The 19,428-nt window shown below is 42.3% G+C and overlaps 1 protein-coding gene and 1 long non-coding RNA gene across 16 annotated transcripts in view; one reads left to right on the forward strand and one right to left on the reverse strand.

Annotated features, from left to right (window-relative positions):
* The window catches only part of NOD1 (nucleotide binding oligomerization domain containing 1), a 55,996-nt gene extending 40,915 nt beyond the window's left edge, over positions 1-15,081 (forward strand). For 5 of the 7 annotated variants that reach the window (XM_064487478.1, XM_031455125.2, XM_031455124.2 and 2 more), the window contains 5 exons: positions 90-173; positions 1,029-1,112; positions 3,329-3,412; positions 6,535-6,618; positions 14,217-15,081. In XM_064487478.1, the coding sequence (XP_064343548.1) occupies positions 90-173; positions 1,029-1,112; positions 3,329-3,412; positions 6,535-6,618; positions 14,217-14,289 (409 nt within the window). In that variant the 3' untranslated portion in view covers positions 14,290-15,081. Of the gene's footprint in view, positions 1-89; positions 174-1,028; positions 1,236-3,328; positions 3,413-6,534; positions 6,619-14,216 lie in introns of those variants that run through there. The other 2 variants (XR_010381626.1, XM_031455126.2) reach the window with 2 other exon arrangements.
* The window catches only part of LOC105095843 (uncharacterized), a 44,057-nt gene that overhangs the window by 3,121 nt on the left and 21,508 nt on the right, over positions 1-19,428 (reverse strand). For 7 of the 9 annotated variants that reach the window (XR_010381629.1, XR_010381628.1, XR_010381630.1 and 4 more), the window contains 5 exons: positions 15,604-15,648; positions 14,191-14,470; positions 6,886-7,057; positions 6,132-6,236; positions 292-964 (listed from right to left, as the gene is read on the reverse strand). This is a non-coding gene — a long non-coding RNA (uncharacterized LOC105095843). Of the gene's footprint in view, positions 1-291; positions 965-6,131; positions 6,237-6,885; positions 7,058-14,190; positions 14,471-15,603; positions 15,649-19,428 lie in introns of those variants that run through there. The other 2 variants (XR_010381635.1, XR_010381634.1) reach the window with 1 other exon arrangement.

Raw genomic sequence — 19,428 nt, forward strand, 5'->3', positions numbered from 1 at the left:
TTGAGAATACATACAGTCAAGTCTTGGCCACAAGCAGAAAATAAGGGATGAGAGTGAGATAACCTTCACTGTCTTGCCTCTGCCCGCAGGATGTGGGGCAATCAGATCGGTGATGAGGGAGCCAAGGCCTTCGCAGAGGCTCTGAGGAACCACCCCAGCTTGACCAACCTGAGGTGAGCACTGTCTCCGGGGCCACCTGGTCACTCCATGGGACTCTTGTTTTACCAGGGGAGGAGCCCAGAAGAAGAGGGTGGCTGGCACTCCTAACAGGGGAGGTATTTGTGTGTGCAGTTTTCCTTTTTCTTTTTAAAAACGTTTTTATTGACTATAAGAGACATACAGTAAAGGCATACAGAAAGCTTGAGTTTTCAGCTCCATGGTGTGACACATGCACATGCCAGTCAGACCAAGACATAGGGTGCTGCCAGCCCCCGCCACTTCCCCAGGCCCCCTGGAGGTGGGGAAGGAATTCTTCAGTCCAAATAAAACTGAAAGGGACACTGGGCAACAGATTCCTGTCCCTCTGTCACCCTCAGGATGGTGCTGGGACAAGCAGGAACCTGTTATCTCGGGAAACAGACCTGCTCCTCCCCAACCCTCCTTTTCTGGCCGAATCTGAGGCTTGGATGTCTCCCAGTTGCCCGTGTCCTTCCTGTCACTGGCAGAGAGTCTAATATGGTAGGGGCAATAGCAGAGTTCCTTTCTTATGAGAGCAGAGGAAGCTTCTCCAGGCCTCGCTGATAGGTACCTGTGAGATGTCAGCCCGGCCTCCTCAGCCTGCAGTTGGCTGTGTCCCAAGTGTTGCTGATGTTCCGTTTCCTGTCTGGCCTCTCCTTGAGCAGTCTGCTGCCTGTCCTGCTCGAGCCTGAGCAGATGCTGGCGAGGCCGACACTTCTGCTTCCTGCCTCAAATCAGCCGGGGCAGGGGCCACCTCCAGGCAGAGTCTTCGTGGCTGTTTGAGTTGCTGAAACCAAAGCCAAATGTGGATGTGTTTCTAATAATTTACTCCAAATGTTTTTTCTCCCTAGTCTCGCATTCAATGGCATCTCTACAGAAGGAGGAAAGAGTCTCGCATGGGCCCTGCAGCGGAATGCATCTCTGAGAATATTCTGGTAATGACCAGAGTCATTTTGAAAGGTTGGGTCTCAGGGATTTTTCCAAAGGCCGCGCATCACCTGGAATCTTAACTGAAAGGATGCCTCCCCATTGAAAAGGCCCTAGGACTTTCCCCGAAGGTAGGTTTGTAATTTAATTTCCTTCTAGAGAAGAAAACAGCCATTCCCAGGAGGACAAACAGGTACAGAAGGGGTTGGGGGGTGGATCCTAGGAGCTTGAGTCTGAGACCTTAGCCTTCTTTGCCACCCTGGGCCTTGGGCAAACCAGAAGACTAGCCATTCTAACTGTCAGGACATCCTTGGAATACCCTCAGGTAGGTCTCGTGAGGTCCAACTTTCATGTACGTGGCTCAGCATTTTCTCTTAAACTTCCTCCTCCCAGGCCGTCCCGTCAGGATTTGGCCTTCATGCTGTAACTCACCTGTCACCTGTCCTCACTCCCTCTGTGCTCCAGGGCCACTAATTATGTTGCCTTCTACTAGTGCTTTTATTTTCTTTTAGTTATTCCTTTTTTCGGTCATTTACCCTATTTTTATTGTATTTTATTTACTTGACCGTATCATAAATTGCTGCCAGGTCAGGAAGTTTTATATTGCATATCTCTGTATCCTCCTCATGAGATACTGGTTAAATGAGTTAATGAAAATGTCCTCATTATGAGAATTCTGATACTAGATCTGCTGGCCCGTAGTTGCATTTTCATTTTAAAAGATTTTGAAAAGTAATACAAGCTTTTTTGAAAAAAGTGTAAGACACTGAAGTCTCGAAAGTAGGAAGTGAAAGTACCTCCACCCTCTTTTTCTCTAAATATCTTTTTCTTCTAGCATTTGAATGTATATTCAAATAAATAACCCTTTTCTCACAAAATAGAGTAACATTTAGCAAGTGGCTTTAAAAAATATCTCAACCATATATTGTACATATTTTACATGTCCCTTTATGTCAGGGCTTCTCAATCTCAACACTGTCAACATTTTGGTTGAGACGCTGTCCTGTGCATTGTAAGATGTTTAGCAGAGCCCGTGGCCTCTACCCATTTGATACCAGCAGTGACCTCCAATTGTGACAATCAAAATTGTCTCCAGACGCTGGCAAGTGTCCTCTGGAGGGGAAATCACGAAGAACCACAGCTCTACATAGATAAGAATGATGTCAGTCCCCTGCGTATGTTGAGTACTGACTGTACACCACGCATTGTTCTCAGCCTTTTCCATGTATTAACTCACTCTCACCACTACCCTGTGAGGTCTGTACCATTACTGTTTACATTTACTGGTGAGAAAACTCAGGCCCAGGGAAATGAAACCACCTGCTGTGGTCGCCCTGCTAATTAAGCAATTCCAGCTGGCATGTCTGGCTTCAGCATCTTAAGCACTGTGCTCTCTGTCCCGTTCTTCATCCTACCTCATTCTAAGGGCTGCACAGCATCCCTCTGAATGTATACTCACAATCTATTTTGCCAGGTGCTTCTGTTGATACTTAGGTTTGTTCATGTCGTACATTATGACTGCACATACTGCAATCAATACTGCACGTACAGTCCTGTGTGTAATGTCTTTGCACACAGGGGTCAATTTCTAGAAGTCCAATTGTTGGCCCAAAGTGTAGTAACACATTGAAAATTTGGATAGACACTACCAAACTGCCCTTCAAGGAATGATTTTTTAAAATGTTCTTTCTATTCCATTTTTCTTCCCTATTTTTTATCCACGGGTACAACAGGGTCCAATCCTACTTACAACCAGGAGCTTCTAGCCCTCTGTGCTTTATCCAGACCACTTCTGGGTTTTTAAGAACAATTGAGAGACTTCCTGAACTTTCAGTCACAGAACTTGAGTCCTTCATAACTGGCCTCAGAGCAAAGTGATGAACACATTTTAACGCGCATTCAGCAGGCTTTTCTAGGTCTTCATCTGACTGGCTTTGGTAATATGCTGCCCATGGTGTTCAAGTGACCTTGGGACTGAAGAGAAGACTGGAGAAGCAGGCATTGGCTGCTTGAAGCTTGAGTGAGGGATTTGCACAAGAAATGAACCATCATTGTCTGTCGGGCTCAGAGGCTGGGCTTGGAGCCTGGCTGTTTGCTGGGTTCTCAGCGAGTGATTAGCAGCACAGGCTGGAGACTCCTGGGCCAGGATCCCACTTCTGTGAACTCATTAAAGAGTGTGTACCAGGCAGGGCTGTCCTGAGTCAGTACTTCCTTTCTTTTCTAGGCTCACCAAAAATGAACTTAATGATGAAGTGGCTGAGAGCTTGGCAGAGATGTTGAAAGTCAACCAGACGTTGAAACATTTATGGTAATTCAGATTTCAACACCTGTGCTTTTTTTAAAAACATATTTTTGAGATAAAATTCACATACCATAAGTCACTCTTTTGAAGTGTACAATTCAGTGGTTTTTAGCTTATTCATAAGGATGTACAATCATCACCACTATCTAATTCTGGAACAGTTTTTCCTACCCACCTCCTCTATCTCAAAAAGCCTGTATGTGTTAAGCAATCACTCCCCATCCTTCTCCTCCCTTACTCCCTGGCACCCACTTATCTACTTTCAGTCTCTATGCATTGGCCTATTCTGGGCATTTCATAGAAGTGCAGTCATACAGTAGGTGACCTTTTGTTTCTATGTTCTTTCACGAGCATGTGTTGAGGGTTCATCCACACTGTAGCACGTATCAGTACTCCCTTGCTGTTTATGGCTGATTGATAATGTGCTGTGTGGATAGTTCACATTATGATTGTCCACTCATCAGGTGGTGGACATTTGGGTTGCTTCTACTTTATGACTATTATACATGACTGTTCACAGTAGCATTATTCATATGTTTTCATTTTTCTTTGGTATATTCTTAGGAATAGGATTGCTGGGTCATCTGGTCACTCTGTTCACTGCCAAATTGTATTCCAAAGTGGTTTTGCTATTTACATTCCCACCAGTCATGGATAAGGGTCCCCATTTCTCTGTATCCTCACCAACACTTGTTATTGTTCATCTTTGGTTGGGGTCATGCCATCTTAGTGGGTATAACATGGTATCTCATAGTGGTTTTGATTTGCATTTCCCTGATGGCTTACAATGCTGGGTGTCTTTTCATGTGCATACTGGCCATTTGTGTAACTTCTCTGAAGAGTTGTCTCCACATTCTTTGTCCATTTGTAAATTGGGTTATTTGTCTTTTTATTGCTGAGTTGTTACAGTTCCTTATTCTGGTACTAGATATTTACTAGATACATGATTTGCAAACATTTCCTCTCTCTGTAGGGTTTTTTTCACTTTCTTCAGGTGACCTTTGAAGCAGCAAAGTTTTTAATTTTGATGAAGTCCATTTATCTATTTTTTCTTTAGTTACTTGTGCTTTAGGTATCTTACTAAGAAATCACTGCCCAAATCCAAGGTGACAAAGACTTCAGTGTTATAGTTTCGCTCTTACATTTAGGTCTTTGCTCCATTTGAAGTTAATTTCTGTGTATGGTATGAGGTATAGGGGTCCAGCTTCATTTTATTGTATGTAGCTTTTCAGTTGTCCCAGCACCACCTGATGAAAAGACTCTCTTTCCCTTTTGAATGGCCCTGACATTTTTGTCAAAAATCAGCTGACCATAAATGTGTGTGTTTATTTCTGAACTTCCTATTCTGGTTCGTTGAGCCATCTGTCTATCCTTATGCCAGGACCACACTGTCCTAATTATTGTAACTTGGTAAGTTTTGAAATCAGGAAGTATGAGTCTTCCAACTTTGTTCTTTCTCTATGTATATATATTTTTTGTGTCTTGAATTCTATGAATTTTAGATCACCATGTCAATTTCTGTTAAAAACAAACTCCAGAGTGTTCTACTTTTACACCTGTTTTTTTCTCCTTTTTGGCCTGTAGACTGTTTTATGCCCTTCCTTAGGTGTCAGGCCAGCCCCTCCTGAGAAGAACAGAGCATAAACAGGGCTGCAGAGTGAGTCTTAGCTGCTTTGTGCTTGCACAGACTACACTGGCCGCACTGAAGTCATCCCTGGTGGCCACACTTGCCTGAGCACCGCCAAACTTTTTACATATCCTCCAACCCAGACTCTTGTCAGGTCTCGGCTACAGGCAGCTCATCCTGCCCCCAGCAGTACCAGCAGAGTTTAACTGAATTCAGAACTCTGTGCCCACTTCCAGGTTCTGTTTTTGCTCCTTTTGCAAAAATTTCCAAGTTACATGGTAGTCATGCTTACCAGAAGGTCATCACCTCTGCCACTGGACCCCCAGTCTTTGGGAAGTGTGATGGGGATCCGTGGGTCCCCTGTGTGCTTGGGCAGTAATGGTGACAAGAGGTCCTTACCACTGGGCACCATGGTAGAGAACTACTTCATACACATCCTATTGAAACCCCACACACCCCAGGGTAGGGAGGGGTTCTCTTACAGTTATTCTCATTTTATAGATCAGGCAACCCAGGCACAGACAGCTTAAGTGTATTTCTTTCACGGATCTGTAGCTGAAAAGTGGGGAGTGGATGTGTGTATATGAGGGGAGCTTTTAACCACTATGCTTTACTGCCTCTTTAAGGGGTTGGCTTATTTTCTGTAATCTCATTAATCAGGGTAACATAGGCCCTCATCTTCCTGGTAAGGCTACCATGAGTCAGTGCCTACAATTTTTAAGGGAGAACTTCAGCAGTAGCCTTATTCTACAGATAGCCAGGAGGCAGCCTGTGATGGAGTGCAGACATATCACTGCCTTGTGCTGCACGTGCTTCCTTGTTGGGGCGGAAGCACAGCCTCCCAGGGGAGCATTTCAGGAATGGCCTGGGCTGCCCAGCTGTATCTGAAACCTCTGTTTCATTTGGATCACTGCTCCCCAGCATAGTGGGGCATACTTTTACATTTTAGAGGCCCCATTATCGATGCTTTCCCTTGGGACCCCTTAGTAGCAACTGAACTGTTTCTCCTCCTTCCCTCTCAGATGTTGGGGAAGACATGGAGGGAAGCCTTTGTTCCCCCAAAGAAGAGAATGGTCAGCTCTTTAAAAACTGTCTTACCTTTCTCTAGCCACCTGGAAGGAGACATCAGACTGCTGGTTCTCCAGATGGTTTCTTAGAAATTGTTGTTTAGACTGGTAGTCTCCATGTTTTTGATTGGGCACCCTTGCAATGAAAAATGTCAAGCACTTACACACAAGTATGTTCATCTGTTAAACTACCTACATTTGAATATACAGATATATTATGCTCACTAAAAAGTATACAGAAAATTAAACATTTTAAAGCTTGTCATTTATTCTTGTGGATCTGATCTAGACAATCTTAGCCAGATTAAAAGTCACATGGACTCAGTTTTTCCCCTGACCCTGTCTCTTATCCTATCAAACCCTCCTAACTCCCAAATGAAGTAGGCAGATTTAATCCAGTATTATTGGATACAAAAGGTATGTTCTTTTTTCAGGCTTATCCAGAACCAGATCACAGCCAAGGGGATGGCCCAGTTGGCAGATGCATTACAGAAGAACACTGGCATAATGGAGATCTGGTAAGACTGACCTACCACTTGCTATAATGATAATAGTGATTATTTACACAGTACCTCTGACTATGTGCCATGCACAATGTAGGGCAATTTCTATTTATTTCTCATCTTTCCAACAATCTGTAAACATAGATGTACGAACTGGGGCCCAGGCTAAGGTCAGACATAAGAGGAGAAGCTGAAATTCTGCCCCGACAGCCTGACTCCATAGTCAGGGCTCTCCTCCCTAGCACCCTGTCCTGTCTCTTGGTTGCATGGGGGCAAACAGACCTGCAGAAGGATTCCTGCTGAAGGTGAATCACTCCGGGACTCATGAGACTGAGAGATGGCTGGGTGGACGTGGAGTTTGAAGCTCATTCTTTTCCTTCTCTGGGCTTCCAGGCTGGGTTTGAGCTGACTGTGCTCTTTCTTGGCTTCCTGTTTCTGCTCTGAGGACTCACTTCTGCTAGTGAAAGAAAAGCACATGGTCTGCTTTAGTACAACCTTGAGCCTTGTTCCATTTCTTGTGCCTCCCACAGGACACATGCAGCCCCAAGGTGGGACTGGCCTGTAGCATGTGCGGGGAGGGGGTCCCATTAGTAACAGCAGTGACAGAACTGGGTTAAGTGCTGGGGAAACAGCAGTTAACTGGACAGAAAGGGCCCTGATTGCTTTAGAGTACTGGTATAACTGAGCTGAAAACAGGGCCCCGTGACCCTGAACCCAGACCCCCAAGTGCTCTGGAATTTGCTCTCTATCCCAGGCCTGAGATAGCCAGCAGGGATGAGGCTTAGACTGGTGGAGAACCTGACAGAGGGCAGAGACCACAAGAGTTCATGCTCCCTGAGATCCACAAAACAGCTGCACTGTGACCCAAACCCTCAGCTCGGGGGGTAGTTACTCATTGATTACAGTACTTTCTTTTTCCATGGCTGGGGAGAATAATTTCACAGCCAAAAAAAAAAAGGTACAGCTAGCTCCCTGACCTCAGCCCCTAGAATAGTGTTTTTTAAACTTTACTTTGATTTTATGATCCATTAACAAGTTCCAGTTTTGTGGGTTGCAACCAGCATTATTTAAAAAATGAAATGGAACAGAATACCAGAATGCACTGTGCATAGGATGAAGTATTATTTCATAATCTTGTTTCATTTCTGGGTGTGTGCATATGCACAGATGCTGGTTCACAATTGGGGGGTCACTGTCAAAAAGACATTTGAAACCACTGTCCTAGAGAGAGCCCAGCTTCAACCAGACTGACAGAACGTCAGTGACAGAACACCAGTGACAGAACACTCCTCAGCCCGGAAGGCACTGGCGAACCAACAGTATTTTAGGTCACATTAATCTCTAGCTGCCCTCAGCCTGTGATCCCTTCCCTAGAACCACCTGCTGGCTCTTGTTTGAGGACAGCAGGCAAGGAGGGAGAGGTAGGGGGCAGGCCAGGCTGCAGAACAGGTCGTGGACCACAGTTGACTTCCACTCTTCTCAGTGGCTGGTTAGGACAGCTGTAGGATACACAGCTGCTTTAATTCTGTCAGGCTCGAAAATGGGCCTTTGTTGCCTGCCAAGGACCAGTGTTCCTACACAAGGGACGATTTTTGTAGGGCCAGGAGTCTAGCTTCAAGGTATGCTATGCAGAGCCTAGAGGTGCTGGTGCCAGGGTGGATTCAGAGGAGGGCTCGGGTGCTGGAAGCATCTTGTCCCAGGTGTGTGACAGGGCCCTGCAAAGGTGGACTAGAGCTGCAGCTGCTTACAGGCAGTGCACAAGTGGCACACAAACCCCACTTACTCCGGCACTCCCCTCCTTTGGGGCAAAGGCCTCAGTGCAGGGAGAAGGAAAGACACAAAGGGAACAGAGCCAGCTCAAGCCTGACCCTCAGGGCATCCACTCCAGCAACTTAGAATCAAACCCCACCCTGTGTGACTGTCACTGAGCAGAGAAGTCCCACATCACACCCTGTGCAGGCTCCAGCAACTCCAGCACCAGCCACACCCACTATCAAGGTGTGACATGGCTGAAGAAAGGCGTAGCTGGCATCCACATCATTCCAGCCCTTGCACCAAAGACAATGGGCATGCACAGTCTACACAGGGACACACCCAGATAAAAACACCCCTTCAAGACCATAATAAATGACTGTTTCATCTAAATTCATAGAGACAGAGAAAGTTGAGTAAAATTAAAAGGCAGAGGAACCACTCTCAATTAAAAGAGCAAGAGAAAACCCCTAAAAAAGTAATGAAATGTAATCTACCAGGCAAGTTCAAAACGCTGGTAATAAAAATGCTGAGTTAAGAGAACTGATCTAAGCACAGATCATTTTAACAAAAAACTAGAAACTAAAAAGACCCAATGAAAAAACAGTTCGATTTCTGAGATAAAAAGCATTCTAGAAGAAATGAATAGCAGACTAAGTGACACAGGACACATAAATGGTCTGGAAGATAGAATAGTGGAAAGCACCCAATCAGTACAGTAGACAGACAAATGAAAAAACAATGAAAGGAACATATGAGATCTACATGGTAATGGAAAATGTGCCAACATATGCAGTATAGGGGTTCCAGAAACAGAAGTGAGAAGGGATTTGAAAATGTATTTGAAGTTATAGCTGAAAACTTCCTAAAGCGAAAGAAGGAAACAGATATCCAGGTACAGGAAACACAGAGGATCCCAAAAAAGATGAACCCAAACAGACCCCCCACACACACCAAGAAATACCACAGTTAAAATGGCAAACTTTAAAGAGGAATTCTAAAGGCAGCAAGAGAAAAACAAAGTCATATACAAGGGAATCCCCATAAAGCTATTAGCAGATTTCTCTGCAGAGACCTTGCAGGCCAGAAGGGAATGGCAAGATATATTCAAAGTCCTGAAAGGGAAAAACCTACACCCTAGGATACTCAACCCAGAAAGATGATCATTTAGAACAGAAGGAGACATAAGGAATTTCTCAGACAAGCAAACTAAAAGAATTCAGCAATACTAAACCTACCCTAAAAATGTTGAAAGATCTTCTCTAAATGGAAAAGAAGAGTCTAGGAAAGGGAAGAATCCCAATAGGAAAGGCAAACATATAGTGAAGGTTGAAGATCACTTCATTAAGCCAGTATATAGCTTAAAAAAATTATAAAAGTAACTACACTAAACAGTAAAGAGATAAGCACACAGATATATATCAGGAATAAAAAACAGATCTTTTAGAATGTGTTTGAACTTAAATTATTAGCAGTTTAAAGCAAGGAGGTAGAATTATGGGTCAACATACATACACTCCATGGTAACCACAAATCAAAAATGTACAACAGATACACAAAAACCAAAAAGAAAGGAACTCAAGCGTACTTCAGAAGAAAAACATCAAACCACAATGGGATAAACAAAAAGAAGAAATGAACAAAGATGAACTACAAAAACAACTGACAAACTCGGAATAAAATGGCAGTAAGTACATACCTATCAATAATTACCTTAAATGTCAATGGACTAAATGTTCCCATCAAAAGACACAGAGTGGCTGACTGGATAAAAAAGCAAGACCCTCCAATATGCTGCTTACGGAAGACCCACTTCAGGACCAAACACAAATACAGAGTGAAAGTGAGGGGATGGAAAAAAATTTCATGCAAACAGAAATGACAAGGAAGCAAGGGGAGCAATACCCCTATCAGGCAAAACAGACTACAACAAAGGCTATAAAGAAAGACAAAGGGCCTTATATAATGTTAAAGGAATCAATACAAGAAGAGGCTGTTACACTCATTAATATATATGCACCTGATCCAGGAACAGCTAAATATATAAAACAAATACTAGAGACGTAAAGGGAGAAACTGACAATTATACAATAATAGCAGGGAACTTTTAACACCTCAGTTATATCAATGGACAGATCATCCAGACAAAATCAAAAAGGCAACAGAGTTCCTAAATGACACAATAGACCAGTTGGACTTAACTGATATCTACAGGACACTATCGCCAAAAAAAGCAGAATACACATTCTTTTCAAGTGCTCATGGAATGTTCTCCTGGATAGATCACATACTAGGTCATAAAAAAAAAACTGCTTAAGCTTAAGAGGATATAAATTATATCAAGCATTTTTTTCTGACCACAGTGGTATGAAATTAGAAATCAACTATGGGAAAAAAAATGGGAGAACAACAAATATGTGGAGAGTAAATAACATGCTACTAAAATAACCAATGAGTCAACAATGATGTGAAAGAGGAAATAAAAATAAGTCGAAAATGAAAACGCAACATTTCAAAATCTGCAGCAAAAGCAGTTCTAAGGGAGAAGTTCATAGTGATATAGAACTTCCTCAAGAAACAAGAAAAATCTCAACCTAACATACCTACCACCAAAAAAAATTAGAAAAAAAGAGCAAAGCCCAAAGTCAGCAGAAGGAAGAAAATAATAAAAATCTGAGAGGAAATAGAGATTTAAAAAAAAAAAAACAGTAGAAAAGATCAGTGAACCAAGAGATGGTTTTTTGAACAAATAAAATCGATAAACCTTTAGCCAGGCTCACCAAGAGGAGAAGAGAGGATCCAAATAAAATATGAAAGAGGAGAAATAACAACTGATACTACAGTGATACAAAAAATAAGAATACTGTGAACAGTTATATGCCAATAAATTGGTTAACAACCTAGAAGAAATGGACTAGTTTCTAGAAACATACATCCTGCCAGGACTGAGTCGAGAAGAAAAAGACAATTTGAACAGACTGACCCCTAGAAGTGAAACTGAATCTGTAAAACAAGAGATCCCCAGCAAACAAAAGTCTAGGACAAGATGGCTTCACAGGGAAATTATACCAAACATATAAAGAACCTATGCCTATTCTTCTCAAACTATTCCAAAAAAACTGAAGAGGAGGGAACACTCCCAAATTTATTCTACAAGGCCACCATTAATTACCCTGACACCAAAACCAGACAAAGATACTATAGAAAGATAATTACAGGCCTATCTTTTAATGAACATAGATGCAAAAGTCCTCAACAAAATATTAGCAAACTGAATCCAACAATACATAAAAAGGATCATACACCATGATTGAGTTGAATTCATTCCAGGGACACAAGGATGGTTCAACATATAAGAATCAATCAGTGTTACATACACATTAACAAAAGGAATGACAAAGGCTACACAATTATCTCAATAGATGCAGAAAAAGCATTTGACAAGATTCAACATCCATTCATGATAAAAACTCCCATCAAAGTGGGTATAGAGGGAATATATATCAACATAATAAAGGTCATTTACAGTAAACCCACAGCCAACATAATACTCAGGGGTGAAAAGCTGAAAGCCTTCCCCCTAAATTCAGGAACAAGAAAAGGATGGCCGCTTCTATTTAACATAATATAGGAAGTCCTAGCCACATCAGATAAGAAAAAAGAAAAGGTATCTAAATTGGAAGGGAAGAAGTTAAACTGTCACTATTTGCTGATGACATGATACTCTACGTAGAATCCTAAAGTCTCCACCCAAAAACTATTAACTAATAAGTAAATTCAGTAAGGTTGCAGGATACAAGATTTATATACAGAAATTGGTTGTTTCTATACACTAATAATGAAATATCATATAATCAATAATGAATCCATAATGAATATCATAAAGAGAAATTTTTTAAAATCCCTGTTTGAAATCACATAAAAAAAATACGTAGGAATAAACTTACCCAAGCAGGTGAAAGACATATACTCTGAAAACTATAAAACACTGATGAAGGAAACTGAAGATGATTCAAAGAAATAAAAAGATATATACCATGCTCTTGGACTGGAAGCATCAGTATTATTAAAAATGGCTGTACTACCTAAAGCAATCTACAGATTTAATGCCATCCCTATAAAAATACCCATGACATTTTTCACAGAACTAGAACAAATAATCCTAAAATTTGTTGGAACCACGAAAGACCCAAAGAAATTCTGAAAACAAACAAACGAATTTGGAAGTATAACCCTCCAAGACTTCACACTGTACTACAAAGCTAAAGTAATCAAAATAGCATGGCATTGGCACTTAGGCACATAGATCAATAGAAAAGAACACAGAACCCAGAAACAAACCCATGCACTTGGGGTCAATTAATCAACAAAAGAGGCAAGAATATACAGTGGAGAAAAGACAGTCTCTTCACTAAGTGGTGCTGGGGAAATTGGACAGTTATATGTAAAACAGTGAGATTAGAACATTCCCTCACACCATACACAAAAATAAACTCAAAATGGTTTAAAGACCTAAATGTGAAACTGGAAACCATAAAATTCCTAGAAGAAAACACAGGTGAAACACTCTTTGACCTAAATCACAGAGATATTTTTTCTTGGGTCAGTCTCCTAAGGCAAAAGAAATAAAAGCAAAAATAAACAAATGGGGTGTAATTAAAAGCTTTTGCACAGCAAAGGAAACCACTGACAAAACAAAGGCAGCCTACAGAATGGGAGAAAATATTTGCAAATGATGCAAACCATAAGGGGTTAATATCCAGAATATACAAACAGCTCATATAGCTCAACATCAAAAAACAAACAACCCATTGAAAAATGGGCAGAAGACCTGAATGGACATTTTTCCAAAAAAGACGTACAGATGGCCAACAGGCACATGAGAAGATGCTCAACATCGCTAATAGAGAAATGCAAATCAAAACCACAATGAGTATGACCTCCCACCTGTCAGAATGGCTATCATCAAAAAGTCTACAAATTACAAATGCTGGTGAGGATGTGGAAAAAGGGAGCCTTTGTACACTGCTGGTGGGAATGTAAATTGGTGCACCCACTTTAGAAAACAGTATGGAGTTTAAAAAACTAAAAATAGAGGATCCATCAATTTCACTCCTGGGTAACTATGTAGAGAAAACTAAATCACTAATTTGAAAATAAACTCTCACTCCAGTGTTCATAGTGGCACTATTTATAATAGCCAAGTCATGGAAGCAACTCAAGTACCCATCAAAAGATGACTGGCTTAGTGACACACAAACACACACAATAGAATATTACTCAGCCATAAAAAGAATTAAATACTGCCACTTGCAGCAACATGGATGGACCCAGAGCATATTATGTTAAGTGAAATAAATCAGACAGAGAAAGACAAACACTACATGATATCAGTTATATGTGGAATCTAAAAATAACACAAATGATTATATATGCAAAACAAACAGACTCACAGATATAGAAAGTAAACTTGTGGTTGCCAAAAGGGAGAGGAGCCGGGGGAGGGACAAATCAGGAGTATGGGATTAACAGATATGAATTACTATATATAAAATAGATAAGCAACAAGCATATACTATATAGCACAGGGAATTATACTCATTATCTTGTAATAACCTATAATTGAATATAAACTGCAAAAATACTGAATCACTATGCTGTATACCTGAAACTGACACAATACTGTAAATCAACTATACTTCAATTAAAGAAAAAGGAAAAAAAACCCCAAGTATTCGAACAGAGCATGTTCTGTAATTTCAGGGTTGTGTGAAGCACAAGAGTGTGTTAGGAACACATGTTGGGAAGGAGTGTACAGTAGCCCCTCACACTTACTTGTGTTCTTTGTTCTTCTCCAACAGCTTAAACGGGAACTTGATAAAGCCAGAGGAGGCCAAAGTATTTGAAGATGAGAAGCGGATTGTCTATTTCTGAGAGGCTGTTTTCCTGTTGGTGGGTTTTGGCCCTGGGGGCAACTCTGTGCAGCTGCATGTCTTGGATGAATGAAAGACATCCAAGGTCTGCTGAGGTGAGACTTCCAGGAGCCCTGCCTTCATGGTGCAAATCAACCTTCGTCCGAGTGCTGACTGGCAGCCCCTGAGTAGCTGTTACAATTCTGCAGGAAAAGCATGAGCTGTTTTAGTGACTGTAACTATACTATGAAGAGATGTTAATGCATAGCCATGACTATTTTCATCTGAAACTAGAGGAAAGAGACTTTGAGCTCATACAAACGCCTGCTCTAAGACCTGGGAAAGTGAGTCGGGCAATACTGTGTTCACTGAAGAGCTGAAGACATGGGGTGCCACATTTCTTGGGGAAAAGGTGCTCAACAAACAAAGTTTTACCTATGTTTTCGTAATGCTGGGGCTCCACTGAGGGCTTTCGTGTGGCACTGCTGCCCTCCGGAAGACTGATGCTGCGGGTAGAGGTGCTCTGCTCCAGGAAGAAGGCTCAGTGCCGTCCTCCACCAGCAATGAGTCCCTGCTTGCTCCGGGGGCCCTGGCATCCAGAGAGAGGCTTCTCTCTCTTGCCCTCCTGAGGAAGGGGACTCTCTTCCTGCCGCTGAGCAGTTGTAAGGGGGATTGAGTCGGAGGAAAGACTCGGGAGTCACTGAGAACCTGGCTGGCAGAACACGTTAGACGCCTGCCAAATGGTGGGGTGATATTACTAGATAACTTGTTCTTTTGCCAATTCATTTGTTAGTAAAATACTGAAAACACTGTTTCTAATTGCCTGAGTCTGATTTTTTTTTTTTTAAGGGGACTGAGCCTGGCAAGCACGCTGTGACCCCCGAATGCCATGCCTGGCTCCTTTCAGAGGCACTCACAGCTTTGGGTGGGGCCTTGGGGTGATGTGCTGTGAGGAGGGCCTGACAAAGGAAGGCCAGAGGCATCAGCAGTGTGACCCTCCATAGGCCTCTCCACCTACCAAGGGACCAAAAAGAGCAGAGGAATCATCTGAGGACTCCCCATCTGACCTCCCGATCCACACAGGTGGCTTCACAGAGGAAATGACTTGAGTTCGGGGTGGCTGGGGCCAGGGTACACTGGCGTGGCCAAACTTCATGTCCCTCACCACTGCCATCTTGAGTCCTGGCAGGCCAGCTTTAATGTCCACTACCCTCCTTGGCTATTCCCTGCTTAGTGGAAGACCGAGGTGGGCCTGTCACCCACTGTGGCAGGAGGCATTGAGCTGACAGGAGCCAAGCATGAGAGGGGCGGGGATGAGGGGCCCCTCCATACATACCTTCGAGTCCTCAGAAGTCCAGCCTGGCACTGTGTACAGCAGCCCCTGTTAGGAAAGGTGCAATTCAGGAAGTTAGCTCTGAAAGCTATAGGGAAAATCCAGTACAGTCACTCAGCCACAGGGTGGCCATTCCCTTGAGGCACTGCTCTGCCACCCACCCCTCTCTACCCCAGATTTGGGTAGTTACCCCTTGAGGAAGCAACTCTACCAGAGAATCTGGGCAGCAGATATGCCCAGAAAGCACAAAGGCAAACTGAAGACCAAGGGTGCTTAGAACAGGCTTCAGACCTGCTGAGTGAGAGAACCACACTTCTCAGCTGACAAATTTGTATTTTATTAAACTGCTAAAACTAAACTTTTGAGAGTTATAATGTACTCAGAAGCTACCAAATATTACTGCTTTTAGAGACTATCAAAATTAAAACTGCTGCTCCTAAGGGAAATTGAAATCTGTGTGGCATTGGCTTAAATTCTAACTTGGAAATACTTTGGTATCCACGATGGTGACCGGCAGATTTTCTATGTCTCTTATAAAAGTGAAATCAGACTCCTAACTTGCTGGAAAGGTTCTCCATTAACCACAGGTGAGCTTCTGTGCAGAGACGTGGAGACTTTTCCTAATCAAGAAAAAGACAATTGAAAATTGAAAAAAAAGAAAAAGAAAAAGAAAAAGAAAAGAAAAGAATGCCCCCAACTTGGGATATGATTTTCTTTCCACAGGACATGTTGGTTGATTTAGGGAAAGAAATTACAACTCTTGTCTTTCAGACCTGCATTTATCGCATGTCCATGCTGATTTGGAACTTATAAAATAAGCCATGTCATGTCACCGTGGGGCTTTGGGCCAACATCCTAAGACGTTAGAATCTCAATTTCCTCCTTGAAAAATGGGGATCCCAGAGTCCCAACCCACAGGGTTGTTGTGAGGATTAAATGAACCGATGCTTGGAAAGCCGTCAGCACAGTGCCGGGCGCAGGGTTGCTGCTCAATATGTGACAGTATATTATAAAGCCGACATTTCTCATTTCCACTCACAGTGGAACCCCTAGGTATCCTCTTCTCACTCTTAAGCTTAGAGAACTTTCCAACAAGGTCAAATATGGGACTAGAAGTTCTCAAAGTCAAGTTTAAAAACATTCAACATTAAGCTTCCTGCATATCCTAGCTTCGCCAGTGAAAAGCACAGCCGTTAGGTGTCATTCTTACTAAAGAGCCCTGCCATTTAAGTGTTATTCACTGAACAGAGGGAGGTGCAGCCCCGTCTTCACTGCCCAGTATAGAGTGGGAGCTGGCATCACCACACACAGCCAGGCCCTCCAGCCTTTGCCAGGTGTCCCTTTGAGCTTCCCAGTTGGAAAGGAGCACATGGCTCGTCTGTGTTTTGGTCCACTTCCAGGTGTGACACATGTCTATTTCCAGTAACCCAACTGCTCACTTACAGAAAAAAAAATCCTTGCTCTGGAGCTGAAAAGGCCAAACCATGACCATTCTCCCAGGTCCACAAAGAGGAATTTTAATGAAAGTGGAAATAGCTGGTGAGGAGGCCAAAGCTCATATTCACATACATGGGTTTGTAGCAGAGCTGCAGGGTCCAGGGGCCATCCCAGCGAGATTCTGGCAACCTTGAAACTAACTGAATTAACTACACCCAAGACCAGCTTTAAACTTTTAGAAGCACTAAGCACTGAAAAGGTTACAGGCCCCCAATGATCTGTAATAAAAAAGGTTTTAAACAACAGTAAATTATAAAAAGTGCAAGAATGTTAAACAGGTTTCTGATTTTTCCCACAACTACTAGGTTGCATTTTGGGGCAAAGTAATACATATCAAAATATCTTGAAATTTTTTCCCTGACTTTTTTCCCTTGTCAGTATTATATTTTTGTTATAACAAAGCAGTATCACAATATTTAAAAAATTTTTAGATAATGCTTATAATAATGCTAACACAGCTACTTCAATTTTTTCATGCCATCTTCCCCTGTATTGCCTACTTTGAGACTTCTTTATGTGGTGAAATACACATAATATACCATCTGAATCAGTGTTCAGTGGTATAAACACTTCCGTATGTTGTGTAACTATCACCAATGCCCATCTCCAGAATTATTATTCTCGCAAAACCAAAATTCTATACCCATTAAACAGCAATTCCCCGTTTCCTACCGCCTCACCCCCAGCCCCTGGCAACCACCCTTCTACTTTGTCTCTATGACTTTGACTAGTCTAGGTCCCTCATACAAGTGGAGCCATACAATATTTGCCTTTCGGGGACTGGCTTATTGCACTTAGCATGATGTCCTCAAGTTTCATCTGATTTCCTTCTTTTTTAAGGCTAAATATTTTGAGACTTTTTACAGAGTTATAATCATGCTGTATATTTGCAATTTCTTTCAATCAAACATTTTCTCATTGTTACATAATCTTTATAATTACCATTTGTATTCTACTGGTTTGATAATTTGCTTAATTATGTGCCAAGTGTTAGACATTCAGGTTTCCAGATTGGTTGTGGTGGTCATGGTGATTATTACAGACATTTGTATGGAAGTAAATATTTCTTCAGGATTATTTCTTTGGAGTGGGATTAGCAAGTCAAAGATTCTTGCTATGAAATTTTATTTCTTTTTCAGTCTGTTAACCTGTCCAGTTTAGGAGTCTAATAAATGGTTTGGAAGCAGGTGGAAGTTAGAGAACAATGTAATGTCTCCTTTGAATAGGAATGAGATTCCCTGCCCCAGACTCTCACTCTAGACAGTGTTCGGGCACTGCCCACACACACAGATGTGTTACGGCCACAGATGGGCACTGGTAATAACAGCTGTGGGGTTAAATGAGTAACCTATACAGTGGCATCTATTTGCAAGTGGCACTGTGCAAGATAATCACTTATAACTGGGTAGGTGTATCTTCAAAATCAGTTTTCCTTGACCTTAAACATCTGTATATGTGCATAATTTGCTTTGCCTAAACAAGCCCAGTCTCACTGAACCCACTGGCACTGGGTCAAATGGAAACTAGTTCCTTCCAACCACTCTATGAAGTAGGGATTATTTCCTGGGTGAGGAAATGGAAAAGTAGTGAGTATGAATATGTATCTTGTCTTACTAATGAGGATGTGAACAAAAGTGGGGGGAAAAAACCCCAAAACCCTTCAGGAAAGGGATTTTGGCAAAGGCAGAAGGCTGCACCTGGTAACATTTAAGATTTTGAGCTCACTTAGTTCAACCCTCTCACTCTGCCAGTGTGGACACTGGAGTCAGAGATCAAAAGCAACCTGCCCAAGATCACACACGTCGTCATCGGTAGAGCAAGAACTAGAACGCAGGCCTCCGGCTGGTTTCATTTTCCCTCTGTTCTGATAGCTGATGACCTTCAGCTTATTCTCCAACTGACCTTTTTTCTGCGAAGTCTATGAAACCTGGTCCCAATCAACTAGGGCAAGTTAAACAAAGTGAACTCTCCCCACAAGGACATAGGTGGGGTCTCTTTAATGTCCCTGGGATTCTTTGGAAAGCCTAGTCTTTTCTCTTATACCCATGGTGCTAAGTTACAGGACTCTGGAGTCACAATTACAAGCCTTACTGAGAGCCAGGAACACCCTGGAGAATGTCAGGTGACACAGGAGTCAGACTCTTCAGAGCCCAAAGTATCTTCATTGGCCACACATTCTCCACCCATCAACCACGGGACAGGACCAAAGGAAGGTGCATTCCAGAAAGCTGGAGAAGGTCGTATTTGGATCATTTTTATCACAAGAGGGCAGCACATATCCAGCAATTAGTCCATTATGTAAGTGACCTGAAGGATTCAACTATGCAGAGG

This window comes from Camelus dromedarius, chromosome 7 (assembly GCF_036321535.1).
Source record: "Camelus dromedarius isolate mCamDro1 chromosome 7, mCamDro1.pat, whole genome shotgun sequence".
NCBI classification, from domain to species: domain Eukaryota; kingdom Metazoa; phylum Chordata; class Mammalia; order Artiodactyla; family Camelidae; genus Camelus; species Camelus dromedarius.